Source organism: Astyanax mexicanus, chromosome 5, assembly GCF_023375975.1.
Source record: "Astyanax mexicanus isolate ESR-SI-001 chromosome 5, AstMex3_surface, whole genome shotgun sequence".
Classification (NCBI taxonomy): domain Eukaryota; kingdom Metazoa; phylum Chordata; class Actinopteri; order Characiformes; family Acestrorhamphidae; genus Astyanax; species Astyanax mexicanus.
The window spans coordinates 56,540,267-56,560,524 of NC_064412.1; the positions used below are offsets into that span (position 1 = coordinate 56,540,267).

At 38.5% G+C, this 20,258-nt stretch overlaps 1 protein-coding gene across 12 annotated transcripts in view; it reads left to right on the plus strand.

Annotated features, from left to right (window-relative positions):
• The window catches only part of LOC103044405 (collagen alpha-1(XVIII) chain), a 50,659-nt gene that overhangs the window by 2,595 nt on the left and 27,806 nt on the right, over positions 1-20,258 (plus strand). For 10 of the 12 annotated variants that reach the window (XM_049479872.1, XM_049479874.1, XM_049479880.1 and 7 more), the window contains exon 1: positions 12,866-13,360. The exons of 1 other annotated variant lie outside the window; for it this stretch is intronic. In XM_049479872.1, coding sequence (XP_049335829.1) covers positions 12,877-13,360 — 484 coding nt within the window. In that variant the 5' untranslated portion in view covers positions 12,866-12,876. One more of the 12 variants, XM_049479884.1, reaches the window with a different exon arrangement.

Below are 20,258 nucleotides of genomic sequence, written 5' to 3' on the forward strand. Positions count from 1 at the left end.
AAATTTCTGAACAAATCGAAACTGTAATGTTTTAAACTCCTCTGCCACCACTAGGTGATTAGAGTATAATGTCCTCATAAGTGGACACCAGGCCCATGTAGAGCAAAATGTGATGTCCACATATGTGGATACCAGGTCCTAGGATATAATATATATATATATATGGTATATGAGACATCAGAAAAACATCAGAATATATCAGTATTCAGTAGGAAACAGATGCCAGTTGTTCTTCTCGGCTCCTTTCTCTCAAGCCGAGCTCATTTCCTCTTAGTGTTTGTTCTGGAACTGTCCAGAAACGGCATTTTCTCTGATCCAGATTTTCCAAAAGTAATCAGTCCGGGCAACAACGTGTTTTTGACCATCACTGCTGATGAGTGTTAATGCATTCAGACTGCCCAGGCTCCTCACATCCTTCGTTTAGACAAAAATGTGATGGATAGATCGTTTTTTCTTCTATTATTGCCCCTCTCTTCAGTCAGGAATCAGTTTGTTCTGTTAAAATCCCAACAGAACGCTCAGAGTTTCCAGCCTGCCGGGCTTCTGGAAACTCTGACAAATGCTCGTGCGAGCTGATGCACGGCGTGAGCTCAGATCTGTTTTTCTTTGTGTTTGAGAAAATAGCAACACTATCCCTCAGATTATACTGTTTTAGCTCATCATTTATCAATGTTAATCAATCTCAGTGCATCTTTACATGCATTTATTGCACATGCATCTTGTCAGGAAACGTATGATTAGATGAACCCAGACATGGGGTTCAACCCTGTCATGGTAGTGTGTAATTTAATACTAAAGCACATCTGGACTCTTCCTACCTCACACAGCTGTTTGCTGAGCTTGTTTACAGTATGCATGGTATGATTATTCCATGAACAGATGTCTATTACCTCTTCAGTTCTCACATACAGAGTTGATACTCTGGATAGATGAATCTGTGAGTTTACATGCATTACATTCCATTAAAAATCAGAAATGTATTTTTTTTTAATCAGTCATGTAAACAGCATACTCTAATTTATTAGCCTAGATAAAGAAATGTAATAAAGAGAGCTGGAATTTACCTCATTAATGGCAATTTTTAGTGCACGTTTACTCAACAGTAACAACAGTAATCTCAGATTTCTCAATCTGAGCATTCAAAGGTGTAAAAAGTATTGTCTTTTATTATTCATGACTACTACTTATGCAGCACAGCTGCTAGATATATATACATATATGTATAGTAGGGGTAGGTAAAGTATGATTATGATTAGCTGCTTGTGTGTTTAAATGTGGATAAAGTTTGCAGTGAGCTGCACAGAGCTAGAGCTGCTGACAAGGGAGCTGCGTCTGACTTCTATAATAGTCACACAGTTAAGTCACATTTGTAGGAAAAAATTGGGTGATTAACAACGTGTTAAAATACACCAGATTGAAGGAAATGGCATCTTATTAATTAATGATTTACCAACACCCCCCCCCCACACACACACACACACATATACACACACCTTATGCCCAAAACAGCCTCCAAAACAGACACATAAAAACAGCTTCTGATTGCCCAAATTCAAGTTCATTCATAGCTTTTATTTCTAAAATCAAGGGTTTTAAAATAGTTTGTTCCTCTTTGGTTGAAGTGATGTTGAAGAAATGTCTCTACTGTCCACAGAAGGTCTTCTAGTAGATTTTGAAGCATTGCGATGAGGATTTGATTGCATTTAGCGACAAGAGCATTAGTTCCACTGTTCCACAACCCAGTGCCGGTGGGATTTAGAGTATACCTCTATAACTCATTTCTGATTTTCAGGGTTCACTCTTTTTTGGACCCATCATGCTCTATACTGTGATTACAGTTTTGGCTCAGGCTAGTTTTTAAACAACCAAAAACTCCAACAAGTGTTAAAACACTAGGGGTCCTGCTAAAAAGGAAAAGGATTGGCACACTTGGATGATAAATCTCTGCAGGACACAATTCTGCTCTTCTTCTCTGCCTTGGTTGAACAGCAGTTGCTGTGAATGAAGGGCAAGTGGCATAAAGAAAGAGCCTTCACAATTACTGTTCTTCATGCAGACAAGCTGGAATCCAGACACTTTCCAAGATGTGCAGCAGAAGGACTGTGAATCGGTTCACTGAAAACTCAATAGACACTTTTTTTTCCATTTGGCAGAGCATCAAATATCATTGCAGAAAAAAAGTTAGTATAGGAATGGGTATGGGAAATGCAAAATGAAAAAAACTATGTTTCTTACACTTACATTGACTTCAATTTGATTTTAGACACTAGAAACTCTATCTGTTCAGCTTCTTTTCTTTTGTTAATACACTCAAAACCAGTCAAAACATTATAACACCTCCATTTTTGCCATTGCCTTTATTTTTGCCAATTAAGTTCTTTAGGTCCAGTCAGCAACTAGAAATAGGTCAAAATGAGGTGTTCATAATTTTGCAGTGAACTGCCATGCAGGGCCTATAAGAAAAATAACTGAACTAAAAAAAAAAAAAACTGCTACAGGAAGACGTCTGGCTGACCCACATGGAAACAGCAGCTTTAGCCTTTAGCTCAGATTAACATGATTAAGAACTGAGACTTAGTTTCAGCAGAGAAGAGAATTAGAATTAATCTGACAGGAGAAGAAGGAGTGCAGTAATAAAGTCATATATGTAATGTTTATTTATTATTAATTATATTAAGCAATTTAATAAAAAACATTAAATTATTTGGGTTTAAACTGTCTGAAATCATATAAAACTTCAGGGATGTAGCATTGTAAGCTGGTAAAGAGAGATGAGGGAAAGTCTGTAATATTTTAATTCTTTAATACTGTCTGCAGATCAGTTTCATGCACACAGTACTTCATTACAAGTGTTAAAAATGTTAAATTTAATTTGAGCAGTGTTAAATGGATGAATCACTGTAATGATAAATAAGGGATTGTTCTTCTCCAGCTGACTGTTCTGAATGCTGCATTGTTAAGTTGGAGTATGGGCAGAGAACCCTCAGTGATGCCATTGTGCCCAAATACCAAGTGCCTTCTGCAGTCAATGCTTCATTTCAGCGTTGCGTGAGAGTCGACTGTAAAAAAACGCGTTTCAATAGACTGTTAATAACCCGAAAGACCCCACAGACCGACCGCAGGAACTTTCACAACCCGAGAAAAGATTCAACTGAGCTGGTCTTGTAAAATGTGAACACATATAACACAGTGTAGTCTGCTGAATTGATTTTGACCGTATAATAGACCCAAAAACACACACAAAAAGCAAAAACATATCTAAAAAAAAGTTGAGAAAAGTGTGTTAACTAAAGTGGTGCTTAAAAGTTTCTGCATGAATTTGACAAAAAACTTAATCTGATATTTATGGAGGTCCTAACACTACATAAAAAGAACCAAATAAACGTATAAAATGAGACGTACAAAAATATAAGGATTACCATATAATTTAAAGGTGAAATTGGGGTCAACCGTTTTCAATCAATGGAATGACAATTTCTAAAAAAAAAAACATCTCTAAAGAGTTGTTTCATGTTCTACTTATACGGTGAACTCATGAACATTAATATTAACCAATCTGACAGAGGCATTCAGTTGCTTAGAAGTTACCCTGTGGTAGAACCAATCCAATTCTACCAATTCACAGCCATAGATTGTAGAAATGGAGGCTGTTCCCCAGAAACCCTCCTTTTAAAGGACCTCAGGGTAACTTCTAAACAACTGAAGGCCTCTCTCTTACATTGGTTAATGTTGTAACTATTGGAACAATGATTTGTGGATATATGAGGAAAACCTTATCCCACCGAAATTAAAAGTTAAAGTTGTATTGTAACGGAGGAATGGGCTACAATTAGTCACACCAGACACTGAAAGCGAAGGTTTACATATATATTTTCCACTCAATGATATGTATTGCTGGATCAATTTCCTCATAAAATAAGCAAGTAGAATAAATTTGTCTTTTTTTTTTATCTGGTTCTCTTTATATACTGTACAAATAATAGATTGAAGTTGTGTTGGAAGAGACTTTTCTTTTTAAACAGTGTCTAAAATGAATTCCGACACTTCCTCACCGACATGCATTAATACGCATTTAAAGCATTCAACACACATGAACTGAGCTCTGAATCAGTAAAAGCTTTGTGCTATTCAGGGAACAATCTCTGACCTTTTTATTGCTTAGAAACGCATCATCAAGTAACTACATGGGAAATATGTGAAATTTATGGCATTAATCAGCTCGGAACTATCACTTTATTAATAGGGATTAAACATGTTGTGCTCTATAGGACTCTGTGGGCGTGGCCTAAGCTTTTCTTCTCATTGTCTTTATTTGTTCTCCTTACATTACTTTTACTTTTATACTTTAAGTAGTTTTAAAACCAGTACTTTTTTAAATACATTTACTTAAAGAGTAGTAGTCATTTAAGATCCCTAGTAAGGGCAGTGAATGCGTAAGTCAGTGAACCCTTCTTTTATTTAAAGCTTTTTATTAATAAGCTGATGATGGGAGAATCAGTGAGGACTTGTAAAGTCATGTTGAGGAAGTGTTCAGTTTGGAATGTGTGTATTATGTGTGTTATAAGGTGTAAATGGAGGCTGAAATGGAAAACCTGAGGCTATTGAACAAAAATGTACAGATGTGGGGAAGCTTAGTGTGTTTTTCCACTCATGTACACGAGGTGGCGCTGCTTCCTTTCTCTTTTCACTAAGCTGCTGCATGGTTTCACTGTAATATGCAGTATACAGTTGATTTGTGTGTGAAGGTTATTTTCTATATAATACTTTAGTAATTATGTTTTTGTTTATCACAATTACACTGTATTATTATTAGAAAAAAACCTTTAAACACTTATTTTTTTGTCCTGTCCATGCAAAGTTCCCATGTTGGAGATTTCTTTAATTTTCTGGGCTTTAAAATACAAATAATATGTTTTAAATAAGTAGTACTGTGAAGAAATCAATTTGCTTTACTATAAAATAGTAACTTCTGAGATCACAATGAAAAATTTTGAACGGATAATCTGTAATTGAATAGTAATCTGTAATGGATTACCTTTATAAAGTAACCGTCCCATCCCTGTGTACTGGTGTGACTATAATGATGAATGCTGAGAAGCTGGTTGAATGTTTCATAGCCTACTGCTGTTTTTGAGTGCTATATAAGTGGAATAACCCTGGTTTTAAATCACAGTTTTTTAATTTCATGCATCTTGGCATCATGTTCTCCTCCACCAGTCTTACACACTGCTTTTGGATAACTTTATGCTGCTTTACTCCTGGTACAACAATTCAAGCAGTTCAGTTTGGTGGTTTGATGGCTTGTGATCATCCATCTTCCTCTTGATTATATTCCAGAGGTTTTAAATTTTGTAAAATCAAAGAAATTCATAATTTTTAGGTGCTCTCTTATTTTTAACAGAGCTGTAAAGGCACATAATACATACTATGGCAGTAACATTATACACACTCACACATGAACTTGCATGTGTGTGTGTGTGTGTGTGTGTATGGGAAAAGCGGTACTTCTGTCAGCAGAACACAATTAGCCACAGATAAGAAATCATTAAAAGCCATTAAGCACAATTAGACCACCCAACCAACACACATCATACAGAGACCCCCACTCAGAGAGCAGGTCTGGTTCTGATCCAGACTCTCTACACACACGGTCAGACCCAGACTCAGATCAGGCGGTACAGAAAAAACACCCACAAAGCTGCTTCTCCACGTCTGAATCGAGATGGCAGTATAATCCCTCACACAAAGCCCGGCAGTGATACCCGCTGTCCCCATGTGTGGTCTCCGGCTGGCTCCATGAATCTAAACCAAACAGAAGAAGAGGAGAGTTGGTCAGGAAACAGACTGAGAACAGCCCTGAGAACATCGTGCCTCAGAGACAGCTGCAGATAGAGCTCACTGCGCTTTTTTCAGGAGGGCATTTCAGTTTTTTTGTTGGGACTAAAAGCAATTATGCCCCACACTCCTCTGAGAGCTTTCCCAGATCCAAAAGACCCGACCAAACCAGCTGTTGGAGCTTCTGACTAACCAACAAACCAAAGAAGAGCAAGAAACTGATACAGCATGCCAAGCTTTGAGTATTTGTTAAATGTCCTTTTGTCAAAAAAGCTCGATATTAATACAATTTTGAAGAAAACCTAAAATAAATAGTATATAATCAGATCTTAAAGGTCTCATTCCATCATTTGTTTCATTCATTTTAAAATGTCTAGTTGTGGTCTCTAGTATGAATGAATGCTATGTGAGCTGTTTTTTGTAAAAAAATAAAAAAGTGCTCTGGTGAACCAGAATAATGCTGCTTTAGTCCGGTGGAGGAGTGGAGGGGGAGAAAATTCATACATAAAAACAGATCACCTCTGATTGGCTAAAAGTGTAGCGTGGCTGTGAGCAGTGTACGCTGCACATTACTGCATGTGTAAACAGCATGGAGCAGCGGAGGCAGCGTTTGTTGTTGTTCATAGCACTATATTATATGGATAATACTGTATATAAGATTAAACTGTGCCTTATCAGCAGTTTACCTCAATTAAAAAGACGTTTATTTGATAGGTCGGTCGCATCGAGACCAGATCACGTTCTTACCACAAGCAAACCGCTTCAGAAAAAAAAAAATTCAGCATTATTACTGTGAAACAGAGAGAACAATGGAGACTCTTGCTCTTTTTACATCAGCCAATCACTGTGATGCATGGTCTCGAGTGCTCCATTTCTTTATTTTATTTTGAACTTTAACATAAACTGTTAAAGGACTAGAATATATAAAACTACATATAGCCAAAAATCCCAATTAAATACAAATTAAATAAAAATACATATAACCAAAAATCCCAAGTTAAAGGGGCAACACTAAAATAAACATAAATAAACAGTGACATCAAAGTTAAGCTGAATTAACATAGTATTGAGAGCACAGCAAAACAGAGTTACTGCAGCAGCTCAAAAAATGATGCTTGTTCTTACAGCCTATAACAACACAGAGACCAAGCAGATAATTATAATATCTATTCTACAAATTTAACTTTTACTGTGAAACAGAGAGAACAATGGAGACTCATGCTCTTTTTACATCGGCCAATCACTGTGATGCATGGTCTCGAGTGCTCCATTTCTTTATTTTATTCTGAACTTTTACATAAACTGTTAAAGTACTAGAATAAATAAAACTACAGGGTAAATTTACACCAGGCTGAATCTGGCCCCACTCCAGCGTGAGCTACAAGAGTTCACTCCACTCGTTTTTTTTTTATTATGTATACACAGATGTGGAGAGTCAGACTCAGACACATGCGGGGTGAAGGTGAAGCATGCGGCTGTCATGCCTACAACATGCAGCACATGCTCGGCTTTGTTATCTACAGCTGGAACGGACCCAAGACACTGACCCTCTCTGCCTTTATAAACACTGACATCTTCATTTAACGGCCTCTGTGGAGAATAAAGCTCTCGCAGCCCTGCTGCTCGTGTGCTTTGCCACCCTGTGGATGTTTACATGCTCTGCGGATGCTGCAGGTCATGTTCCTGCATCACCAGCGCTGTGTATTACTCTACTGAGAGAAAGGAAGAAAAAAAGAGAGAGAGAGAGAGAGAGAGAGAGAGAGAGAGAGGAAGGGGGAGGAAGGCTGAGAACAGTTGATTCACCAGTGGAAAAAAATATATAATACGCCCCCATGATGGTGTATTGTACTAAAAACTAAAAACAACATATGACAATATGGCAAGCAGTTTGGAGTAAACTCCAGAGAGACATTTTTAAATAACCTGCTTTCCTCCCATTGTCAATTCTTAAAGTTGTGTCTATAAAAATAAACTGTAAAAATTGCTGTGAAAGTCCCTGATCCTGCTGAAAGCTCTCCACTCATTTTACTATTGTTTCTCTTTGGATAAATACGTACCTTTAAATAATAAAACCCTGGAGACCATCACTAAGAATCATTTATATACTTTATATACCAAAGCCTCAGATCTAAATAGTGCAGAGACCTCGGAGACCGGAGGTGGGAATGACGCCACGCAGTTGACTGTGTTCCGGTTTAATATTCAAATAATTGTATGCTAAATATTATATTACATTATATATAAAAAAAACTGCTAGTTAAAGAAATTACAACACCAGGTTTGACAGTTCTTTATCAGTGATTTATGGTGAGTTTTAATGTCCCATATTAGCATTATTCCATGGTAGCATTGTCTCAGGTGTACATTGTTAGCATTGCCCCAGCTTAGCATTGTCCCAGGTTAGCATTGTCCCATGTTAGCATTGTCCCAGGTTAGCATTGTTAGCATTGTCCCAGTTTAGCATTGTCATAGGTTTTCATTGTCCCAGGTTAGCTTTGTTAGTAGTACTGCTTGTGACTCTTAAAGTTATTATGTTAATTTTTACAGTAATTTACTCTGGTGATGCAGTAGCTGTTTTATTTAGCGATGCTGTGATGGTTGAAAGCATCCACTGATTGCAATGTAACGTAATATAATATATTGTGTTGTTCATCCCTTGTTTGCTTTTTTTATATGTTCCTGTGGATGACTTTTAGGTGGTATTTTCTTGTTGATGTTTGAGTTTAAGTGTTGTTTGGTACATGATCTAAAATGTTTGAGAACCACTGTGTTATGAGATATGTTGACACATGAGCCAATACAACAAAAAACAAGATACAGAGCTTTCAGACCTCAAATGATGCAAAGAAAACAAGTTAATATTCATAAAGAGTTTTTAAGAGTTCAGAAATAATCAATATTTGGTGGAATAATGCTGGTTGGTTTTTAATCACAGTTTTTTTTTTTTCATGCATCTTGGCACCATGTTCTCCTCCACCAGTCTTACACACTGCTTTTGGATAACTTTATGCTGCTTTACTCCTGGTGCAAAAATTCAAGCAGTTCAGTTTGGTGGTTTGATGGTTTGTGATCATCCATCTTCCTCTTGATTATATTCCAGAGGTTTTCAATTTGGTAAAATCAAAGAAACTCATCGTTGTTTTTGTTTTTTTTCAGTGCTCTCTTATTTTTCCCCAGAGCTGTATATGGATTAGTAGTTGTTGGGTAATATCAGCTGCGGGTCGGGGTGAGGGTGAGGTTGTGTGGTGGGAGGGGGGTGAGTTATCTGCTCACGAACCACAGCTGGTCACTCTGTGGCCTCTGGATTGATGGGGGAGTGTGAGCAGTGAGTGAGCAGTGTGTGTGTGAGCAGTGTGTGTATGCGGCTGCATATGTATGTGCTTACATGCATGTAAAATATATATCAGCGTGTCGTGAGGGCGGACAGAGAGGGATTGTTGGAGAGCTGGTCTGAACCTCTGGAGCGGGCACAGAGGGGTGGCAGCTGGATGGAACAGTTGGGGAAGGGGATTTTCTGCACGGTTCAGATTCACTCGGTGGGAAAACCAGCCCTCAGAAATTAGCGAGCTTATGCCCTGGTGAGGTCATGAGCTGCCATAGAGACGTGGGTGAAAACATTCAGCAGATCAGATGAACCACGCTGTCAGCTGCTGTGGATCAGTCACTTAAAACAATGCCAGGCAGCTCCACCAACATGAATAGAAGTTCTGTTTGTGATTCGTAGTTTTCTCAGAAACCAGGCAGGAAAGCTGGCAGAGCTGTTTGAGCTTTTTGTTCTTCTCTGAGAGGCCTGAAGATCTGATAACTCTGGAGGAAGATGCTGCAGTTTAATTCTATTGTGTTCATTGAGCCTTTATTTAGGATTGAATTACTGCAAAAGAATATTCTATGCAATGTATTATCTATAGAATATATGCTAGAATACACTATTCAAATTTAAGCCAAATTGAGTCAAAGGGCCTTATTTTAGCGATATACATGCAAGCTGTCAAATGCACACTGTGCAATTTGATTCAGAGCGTTTCATTGTATCTTTGCTATCATAACGACGGGAAAAGTACACCTTGTGCAATTCAAAACATGCAAAAGGCATATACTAATTCTTTTAAATAATCATGGGTGTGTTTATTTTTGGGAACAAGGTGAAATAAACCAATCAGTGTGTCACTCGCCATTTTCGTTAAGATCCAGGTGTGCTCTGACTTGTGCTCTGGTGGATTGCTATTTTAACAGTGCAGAGCTTCTGCACTTCTCACCAGCTCATTTATGTGAACAGCAATGTTATTTCAGTGATCTTTTATAATGATGTAAAAGTTGGGTTTGTGCACTGCTGCATGTTGTATTGTGGGCCTGAGTTGCCAAGTTAGCAATTGACTGTTGTCAGGGTTTTAATCAGTCTGTGGGGCACCTGTGTTTTAGGGATGCACTATTATGGGATTCTTTTTGTACACTGCAAGAACAAAAGTATTCACCATTTCTTCTAAAATCAAGGTTATGAACAAAGTGCTTCATATAACATCCTGCTTAATATTGAAGTACAGTAACTGTCTCTACTATCCAGAGACATTTAAAAAATATATATATGTCTAAAGCCACAGCTACCCAGTGCAAAAATAATCTAAACTTCTATTTTATTGGAAATTAAAAATGCTAATAGCTTATAACAATACCTTTGTCAACTGGTTACAGAGATCTTCATCAATACCTCACCTTTTAAAAAAACATTAGCACAAAAACGTTAAATTTCCAACAAAAGCAGAATAAACCAGTTTTAAGAGTTTATTATTTGATTTATGTAGAAACAGCGAACAAGCATTTTCCTATTACTTTTGTCCAGATAGTGTATGTCCCAACAAAAAACATACTGGAAAACTGCAGTGCACATCTGCCTCAGTCTACACTGAGCTGTAACCTAATCTCTATCACACTGGCTTTTAATGGTGGACCATTAGTAGTACTGAGAGAAATCTGTTAACTATTACTTTAAACTCAGGGCTAAAAGTAGGGTCACCACACTTAAAATGAAGAAAAACATATACAGCAACATTCAGCACACATACACATGACCATAAACACTCCACAGGCTAAAAGGTCTTCTTTAAATATTGAATTTCACTGAAGCCTCTGGAGAGAAAAAGCGTCTGTCCTTGTTGTACAATAATTCATGCAAAGCCTTGAGGTCATAGTTTGTAGTAAATTTAACCTGCGTTTATCCTGTTTATGTCAGAGTAACTGTCTCTACTCTCCAGGGAAATTTTCTGCTGTGAGATTTTTAATAGTTGCTTCCAATAGAAAATCTTTAAAATGCCATTTAGTTCAAGACTAGTTTTAATGCCTGTCCCTTTCACACTACCACCACCATATTTAACTTTTAGTATGATGTTCTTTTTCTAAAATTATGAGTTCGTTTTACTCCAGATGTAACGGGATATATACCGTCCAAAAAGTTCCACTTTTGTTTCGTCAGTCCAAAGAATATTTAATCAAAGTTCTGGGGATCATCAAGATGTTAGCTGGTAAATGTGAGACGGGTCGTTGTGTTCTTTTTATTCGGCAGTGTTTTTTTATCTTGGAACTCTCCAATAGAGACCATTTTCACCCATTCTCTTTCTTATTATTGAATCACTAATACTGATCTTAACTGAGGCGAGTGAGATCCTGCAGTTCTTTAAATGTTGTTCAGGGTTCTTTTCTGACCTCCTGGATGAGTTGTCCATGCCCTTTTGGAGTAATTTCGGTAGGCGGGTCACTCCTGGGAAGGTTCCCCACTGTTCAGTGTTTTTCCTTGTAAATAATAGCTCTCAATAATGACTTTACAAACTTTTCCAGACTAATAGATGAACTCAGCTTTTCCAAAAATGTGATTAATTACAATTAATTAATGGGGCTGCAAATACTTTTCATAAAGGGACAGGATTGTTGGGATACATTCTTTAAAATGAAAAGGGTCAGATATTCGTGTTTTATCTGTGAGTCAAATAGACATACTGGATATTATACAGGTGCTGAACGACCCTCTTCATTTTTCGGATTGTTTATTGGCAAAAAAGAAAGAAATCTGTTCCTTATGTTTTATGTTTATTATTCATTTTTATTGCTGTGGTTCTAAAATGTTGTGTTTGCTCGTACTCTGGATGAAAGTAATAGCAAACAGCTGTAGAAATTCCCAGTGCTTATGTTATTTTCTTCACTCAACCCATTACTGAAGGAGCTACGCTACTCAAGCTAAAATGCCAAGCAGCATTTGAGCAAATTGGGTGAGTCATATTTGGGCTTAGATCATTTAGATCGAGAAGTTGAGAAATACTCCACCAAGAGGAAGCTTTGGGAAGGTCTTCAGGAGACTGACTGTGCACATCTGTGTTCTCAGTGCAGACTCTGGTCCAGTCTATTGGGACGTCCCCATCTACTCATCGACTCAGTGCTGGGGGGAGTGGTGGTACGTGAAGGGTGGGAACTGGTCACTTAAGCCCTCCCTCCCTCCCTCCTGCTATAGTATGCCCTGCTTCTGTCTCTCTCTCTTTCTTTCTGTCTGTCTGGTGAGGGGAGGTTTTGAGGGAGGGAGTTTGGGAGTTTGGGAGATTGGAAGATTGGGATTTCCATTGCCATCATTCTTGGTTTGGAGGTTGTGTAGATCTCCTGTAAAGCACAGAGTTTCTGAATGACCCATTTGGTTAAAGGGTTGGTGCAGAGTCAGATATGAGGTTGTGGACGGGCTTGGCCCTCCTGGCGCTCTGTGCAGCACCTTCAAATGCTTTCTGGTGGCAAAGCAATGGTGGCACCGCTACAAAGGCTCAACCAGTGGCTGAAGAAGATGCTTCTAACAGTGGAAAAGCCTTGGAGAAAGAGGACATATCTGACGTTGGAGCAGAAATCCTTGACGTTGCCAGTGGAATCCAGAAAATTGTGCAGAACTGGGACCAAGATCCAACTCCAGCCGTCTCCACGAAAAGTACGGATGCAGCAGGGAACACCACCAGCACAGCTGCCGGACCTCCTATGATCCAGGACAGTGTCAACACGGGTAATGTCAAGTCTTTAATGGAAATGATGCAGGTTGATTCAGGTTTTTCTAAAAAAAGATCCTCAGGTAGTGATGCTCAATCAGGATTAGGATCTGGGTCCATTGTGGATTTGCCAGTGGAATCCCAATCTCAATGTTTGGCCAGAGGTTCTGGTTGGCCCATCTGCTCTTCAGGTGGCACCGGGCACTTTTCCTTACCCAACTTCTTGAACCACACAAAACCCGAGGAGGTTTCATCCACCTTAAACGAGTGGGCTTGGCTGGTGCATTCAGGCTGCCACCATGGGGTGGAGTGGTTTTTGTGCCTGCTGCTGGCGCCACAGTGCCAATCGCCCTTGGACCAGGCCTCTGTGACCATGCTGCCCTGCCGCAGCTTCTGTGAAGTTCTGCTGGACAGCTGCTGGATAGTCCTGCAGGAAAAAGGCCTACCTGTGGCCTGCCACACCCTCCCTGAGGGACAACACCTCGGCCAGCCATGCATGGTGGTGAGCAACCTCAAAGGTAAACTGGTGTCCCCATCCAAATGCATTTGAATGGGAGACACCTCGTTGTCTCGTTGGTGTGTGTTGTTTGTTAAAGGAGAAATACTGTGTAGAATGAATGGGGGGACTTGGGGTGTAGTGAATGAAAAACATGATAAAGAGTATGATGAACTTTTAATGAATAGCCCTCCATTCTAAACCAAGTACAGAGCTTTTAGCCGATGCTCCCAACAGCCTTACAATGCGAGTGATAGGGGCATAAAGTTACCCATGCAAAGAAATCACTATTTGTTCACTATCATTAACAACAAACTCAAAATAGCTGCACACTTCATTTGTAGAATTTTTAGAGCCCTGACATTTACAACGAGGCATTCAGAGCTTTAAAAGTGCACAGATAGTTTATTATTAAAAACACTGTTTTTATACATTCAGTACCTCCATGTAGTTTAGTGAAAAACACCTTTTATATACAGAGGTAGTTCTACAAATTAAGTCACAATAAGTTGACGAAAGTAAAGAGCACGGACAAATAGGTAGGCCAGGGGAACAGTTTGCTGAATTAATATTATAGATATTTTTTAGCAATAGCTGGAATTCATGCATTTCCACTAAATTCATTCATTTTGCAATCTGTAACTCTATACTATATATATTTGTACATGCTCATCAATTGACAAATTGTAACTTGTGTTAATTGTCAGGGCTCTTACAATTCTACCAATTAAGTGTAAAGCTACTTTGAGTTTGTTAATGGTGTTAAAATAGTGATTTATTTGCATGAGTAGCTCTATGCCCCTATCATTGGCATTGTAAGCCTGTTAGGAACATCAGATTCATGTGCTGTATTTGATAATGCAGGTGAAGAAAGGAGGTGTAGGCTATTCTACAAAAGTCTGTACTCATTATCCTGTTTCACTACAGAACAAGTCCATTTCTCACCGGACTTCTCCTTTAAGGCTCCTGATGCTGCTGCTCAGGGCCCAGCTGTTGCTCTGCTCTGCCAGGCTTTGCCAGGGCTCAGACTCTCCTCACGCACCAGCTGAGAAACACTAACCCCGAGAGTTTACCCACCACCGCCTGCGCTGTGGCATGAGGTCTGCGCATGCATGGCTTTAAGATAGCTCTGTGAAACCTGGCATTCATGCACGCTTATTGCATCAGCATTTTTCATTCAGATTTTTCATTATTTAGAGAGATCCAGTCCAGTAATCTTAAAAAAAAATAGATTTCTTTATCAACTAACATACTCACAAGCACTGCAAAAAAAAATATCCATATACAGCTCTGGATTATTGGAAATTAAGAGACTATTTCAGTTCCTAAATCAGTTTCTCTTATTTTTCTATTTATAGGTATAAACATTGTTGTTTTATTCTGTAAACTACAGATAACATTTCTCCCAAATTCCAAATAAAAATATTCTCATTTAGAGCATTTATTTACAGAAAATGAGAAATTCATATTAAGACTTTTAATTTCTTCATTAGAGTGACAATATTCACCCTGAAGAACACAACCTGTTATCTAACCAAATGCCCAAGTACTTGGGAATCAAGTCCAATCAAGAGTTAACTCTGTAAAAGATCATACATTTGGTTTCTTATAATTAAGAATCAGTTTTAGATAATTAAAAACGAGACAACCTGTAGCTCATTAATAGCCTAACTAGCCTAAGGAAGCAACTGAGCAGACTATTGCATCATCTGTATAAAGATAATATATAATATAAAAAAAATAATACAGGGTCTAAGACTAAGCCTTGGGGTACTCCTCTGGGGATCTCCAGAGCCTCTGATTGTGTCAATAGGTTCATGTTTATCTGCTCCAGAGAGTCCTATTCTATTGGAAATACTTCTCTACAGGGGCTAGAAAATACACAAAGTGTATGTGTGTGTCTGAGTGCATTTTTTTGCAAATCTGTGTCAACAATTTGTGCAATTTAAAGTAGCCTAGAAGGCCAGAATAACTGGTTTTCAGGTTTAATTTCACCAAAGTTAAAGATGAGCAGCATAAATGTAGTAGCAGTAAATCGTGGAACAGACAGTGATTGGGGGAAGGGGTTCAGCTTCCCTCGCTGAAGTGTTATATCCTTTCCTCTGCTGTGATATATCATCTGAGGACATGTTCCCTGCTTTAATTTGAGTTTCCCATAATAGTATTTTTCCCCTGGAGGACAATCAGATTTTTACAGCCAGACAAAACACTGACATCACGCTGTGTGTGCTAGACGACCTTGTTCACCTTGCTGGAATTATCTTTTTGCTGATTCGAGCACATGGGCTGACTTCTGACTTTAACAGGATGTCCAGGGAAAATTCTCAGTGCAGTTTTGGTCAGCATATCATGCAGGCTGCTTTCTCAAACAGTAGGTAACAGTATTTGGTGGTGGATCACACACTGATTTGAGGAGGTCATAGTTTGTTGCATTGAAATCCAATTTGAGCATCCAGAGAGTCTAGACTTTGACCCAATCTGATTTCTAATTTTGTACCCCTACCCCTTGATTTTGAGTGTAACCTTTCCCATTGGAACAGAGTCAAAATACTTCCCCTAAGAATCAGAAAACCCTTCAAAAACCTGTAGGAAGTGGTCTGCTAAAGTTTGGTAACCTAGCTGCTGCTGCCTGCTTAATCTGAGCAAATCTGATTATAATCACATTTCAAAACACTTTCAAATGTATTTGGATGGATGGATGGATGGATGGATGGATGGTTGGTTGCTTGCTTGAATGGATGGATGATTGGTTTGTTGGTTGAATGGATAGTTGGTTGGACGAATGGATGGATGGATGCATGAATGAAGGGTTAATTGGTTTCACTTTTGGATGGACTGACCTTCATTTGGGAGCTGATTGAAAAAAAATCTGATTTTATCTGGTTTCATGCTGTTCTGACTATCAGAAATCAATCTAGATGGTCAAAGCAAAAAAAATAGTTTTTCATAGATGAGGATGTCGTTGTTTGTCTTAATTCTTTTGGTTGGAATTGGTAGACTGGTATTTCCTGGTATAGACCAAACATTGAGAGGATATTCTTAAACAACGGCTCAACATCTGATATGCTGTGAAGAGAAGACGACCGGCATGCTGGAAAATTGTAGTGGGCTCTCAGAAAAGACTTCTTATTGTGCCGCTTGTAGGGAAGGAAGGGCAGGAGGCCTCAGTGAATACTGCTCTCAACAAGGCTTCCTCTGAGAAACAGCAGACAGAGGATCAGACAGCGCCTACATACTGATCACACTGAACCGCTTCTTTCTGAAGATGAGCAGGAAAATGATTAACTGCAGTTGGAACAGACGCTCCAGAGAAAGAGCACATTGTCAGTAGACGGCTGGTAAGGTCAGTTTTGGTGGGATTCACACTGTTTCACACTTCTAATGGAGGCGAGGCGTTTACTATCTGTCATATTTATGATTGGCTTTGAATTCCTCTGTTAGCATGATGATGAAATTGTGTGATGTTCTTGATCTGTATTGTGGTTCACCATTGGCCTACACTGTGTACTCTAATTTTGGGCAGAAATAGATATCTAGTTTGTGAGTTGGTTGGTTGGTTGGTTTGACGGATGGTTGTTTAGTTGGTTGGTTGTTTAGTTGGTTGGTTGGTTGGTTGGATGGATGGATGGATGGATGGATGGATGGATGGATGGATGGATGGATGGATGGTTGGTTGGTTGGTTGGTTGGTTGGTTGGTTGGTTGGTTGGTTGGTTGGTTGGTTGGTTGGTTGGTTGGTTGGTTTGACGGATGGTTGTTTAGTTGGTTGGTTGGTTGTTTAGTTGGTTGGTTGGTTGGATGGATGGATGGATGGTTGGTTGGTTGGTTGATCGATGGTTGGTTGGTTGAGTGGTTGTTTGGGTGGGTGAGTGGTTGGTTGGTTGGTTGGTTGATTGGGTGGGTTTGTGGAAACAAAAATCCAACAATTACTTGTGACTGGTGACTGTTTGTGATTATTTTGAGTTCAAATGATTTAAAATAAGGTAAAAAAAAAGCTACGCAAGACTGAATAAGATCATTATTTATAAAATAAGTAAAACAAACTTACACTTATGCAATGCTTAGTAAGACAAACATTTTTTATCAGAGAAAAACATATGATTTATTTCCTTGAAATTAGATAATTTCACTTGCTAAGATTTAGTTTTTTGCAATGTAAAAAAGCATGTACAGTATATTTTGGAATATTTAAGAATTTATCCTTTTTGCTATGTTACTAAGTTGGTATTAAAGAGGGCAGAGCGGCTTTACTCATAACACACTGTCATATCAATATCACATAACAATAAAAGTGTTACATAAGAAATTGTTGGATATTTCTGACTTTAGCCAACAGCTGAAACTATAAAGCCAGTCTTAAATCATACTTTATAATCTATCATATTCATACACTCCAGTCTGAGCCCGGCTATATGCTTATCTCCAGGAGTAAAGGAGTATTCCGAGAGCTGCTGCTGCTGCTGTTACTGAAAGAGTGTATTCAGCTGTGGCAGCTGCCTCAGCCTGATCATCTCCTGCTCTTATCTCTGAACCTCAGTCTGTTTCACAGGGTCATATTATCTTAATTGGGTCTCCAGGGTCCAGAAAGGTATTGGGTCACAAAAAGCACAGATTATCTTCCCTGAAAAGAATTTTAACCACAATTAACTTCTAACTGGAAATGCTCTTGTGCAACAATAGTGCTTATTTATATAGATAGACCTTTATTCTAGACAGGGGCTGTTTGGTACCTTCCTGTGTGGACTTCATCTAAAAAAAAAAAAAAAACATGCTTTAATTTTTAGTAAAATTCTACGAAAAAATGGAGAACATTGAAGAACAGCCATAAGTATCGATGTGGGTACAACTTTTAAAAATAATGCTCCTTTATAAAGGATTTATTAATAGTTTAAAAAGGAGTTTTTTTATGTGCGCTTACAACACAAACATTATAGTTAAATTAATAAAGTTATTAACAGAAATGTTAATAATGACTGATGGAAAAGACAAAGTAAGATAAGCATCTAGTAAGATTTGAGGTTTAACAGTATAAACAAACGTGGAATCACTATTATTTTTATTTGGTACACTTCCTATTTATGTGCTATAAATGCTTATTAATGGTTTATAAAGTAATTAATTACATGCACGTATGTCTTCTTGCCTTTGACTGTACTTAGAAAATGGAAATAACCAAGATAATGTTCTAAGCTATTCTCACTCGTAAGAAATAATGAAAAATAATCATGTCACCTGCAGCCTCACCTGAGAGGTGGTGCTTTTCCTGATGGGGGTGCTAAATTTGGCACCATAGTAGTGCCAAAATCTGCACCCCCACCATGAAAAGCACAACCCCCCTGCTCCTGGCAGCACTTGCGAACAGATTTCTTAATAAAAGATAATTGGAGATAATTGCATTAACTTTACTTAGAAATACGCTCCTGAGAGGGGGTGCTTTTCCTGGCGGGGGTGCTGAAATCATACCATATGTTTTAGTCTGACTGTAGCATTAATTTACAGTGCAGAACATTTTAAAATATTGAAAAAATACTGAATTTAAGGAGTCATGAGCAAATAAAATAGTGAGAATGACATTCTGCTTGTCAATGACAGTCTAAAAAAAATGAATCCAACCCTCCGACAGATGTGACCCACAGCTTTGTTCAATTATTGCTTTGGAACAGTATTTATACAGTGCTGAAGGCCTGCTAAGTATTTTGTCTGAAAGATTGTCTAAGATTCCAGTTACACAGAGACGTGTGGACGCATCAGGGACAAATATTTAAACTCATTCATTCATCAGCTCACTGTAAGATGCTGGATTTGACGTGTTTAGAAGCACATCTACTGAAAGTGGTGGAGTACTGGCTTTCATGTCTGAGTTTCATGTTGGTGCTCATATGGAAGACCACCAACCCAGCTAAACCTTCTTTCTTAAGATTCTGATTTCAGTGAAGATATTGATTTGTTGGCTTCATTTCTGGATTGTGGATTGCTATAATACAGTGTATAACCACATTACCTGGTGTGTGGCAGACTGTGGTTCAATTCCTAATTAAGGCGAGTAGACCATGCTATAACAGTAAAGCAGCGTTTCAACCTTAAAAGTGAAATACCAATTTATTTAACGCTACAAGCAACATGTTTTTAGAAAAAGGCAGCAAAAATAGTAATGCTTTCTATTGTTTGATGTGTGAGTTTGATGAGTGACAACATTCTGTCAAACATTGACAATTTGGGTGTCTAAAGCACTGCCTGCCACTATGATCGAATGATTGCTGGTTCGAATCCCAGTCATGCAGCTTACCGTCAGCTGCCGGAGCCCCGAGAGAGCACAGCTGGCCTTGCTCTCTCTGGGTAGGTACAGTACAGTAGTTGGTGCTCTTTTGCTATTTCCCCTCTTTCATCACTTCTAGGGTGATGTTGATCAGCACAAGCCTGCATCTGTGAGCTGATGTATCAGAACCGAATCGCTGCACTTTTTTCTGTGAGCATTAGCGCTGTGATGCTACTCGGCAATGCTACAGCATCAGCAGCAGTTCAAAAATGTGTCGTGGTGTGGTGTGGCATCACTAGTGATGGGGGATATACATTTTCCAATGTTTTAACTTGTTTGTATCAGTGTTGATATATATCCGTAAGCTCTGCTGCTATTTAAACGATGCAGGTGGAAGGTGTGAAAAAAGACGATAAATGTTCGTATGGAGAAAGATAGCAATGAGCATTGCAATGCACCTTGAACAGGGTGTAAAATATGGTGCACAGAGTAACCATATAAAATACATTTAACAGTCGTTTTTTTTGGCAGTGGTAATAGCAGATTAGCAATTGGCATGCTAGCTAACTCAATTTAGCACAAACCATTAAACACAAATACACACAAGTAATCATAAAAATGCCTTTTTTTTAAATAGTCTATGTGTTGGAGATGCTTAGGTGTTG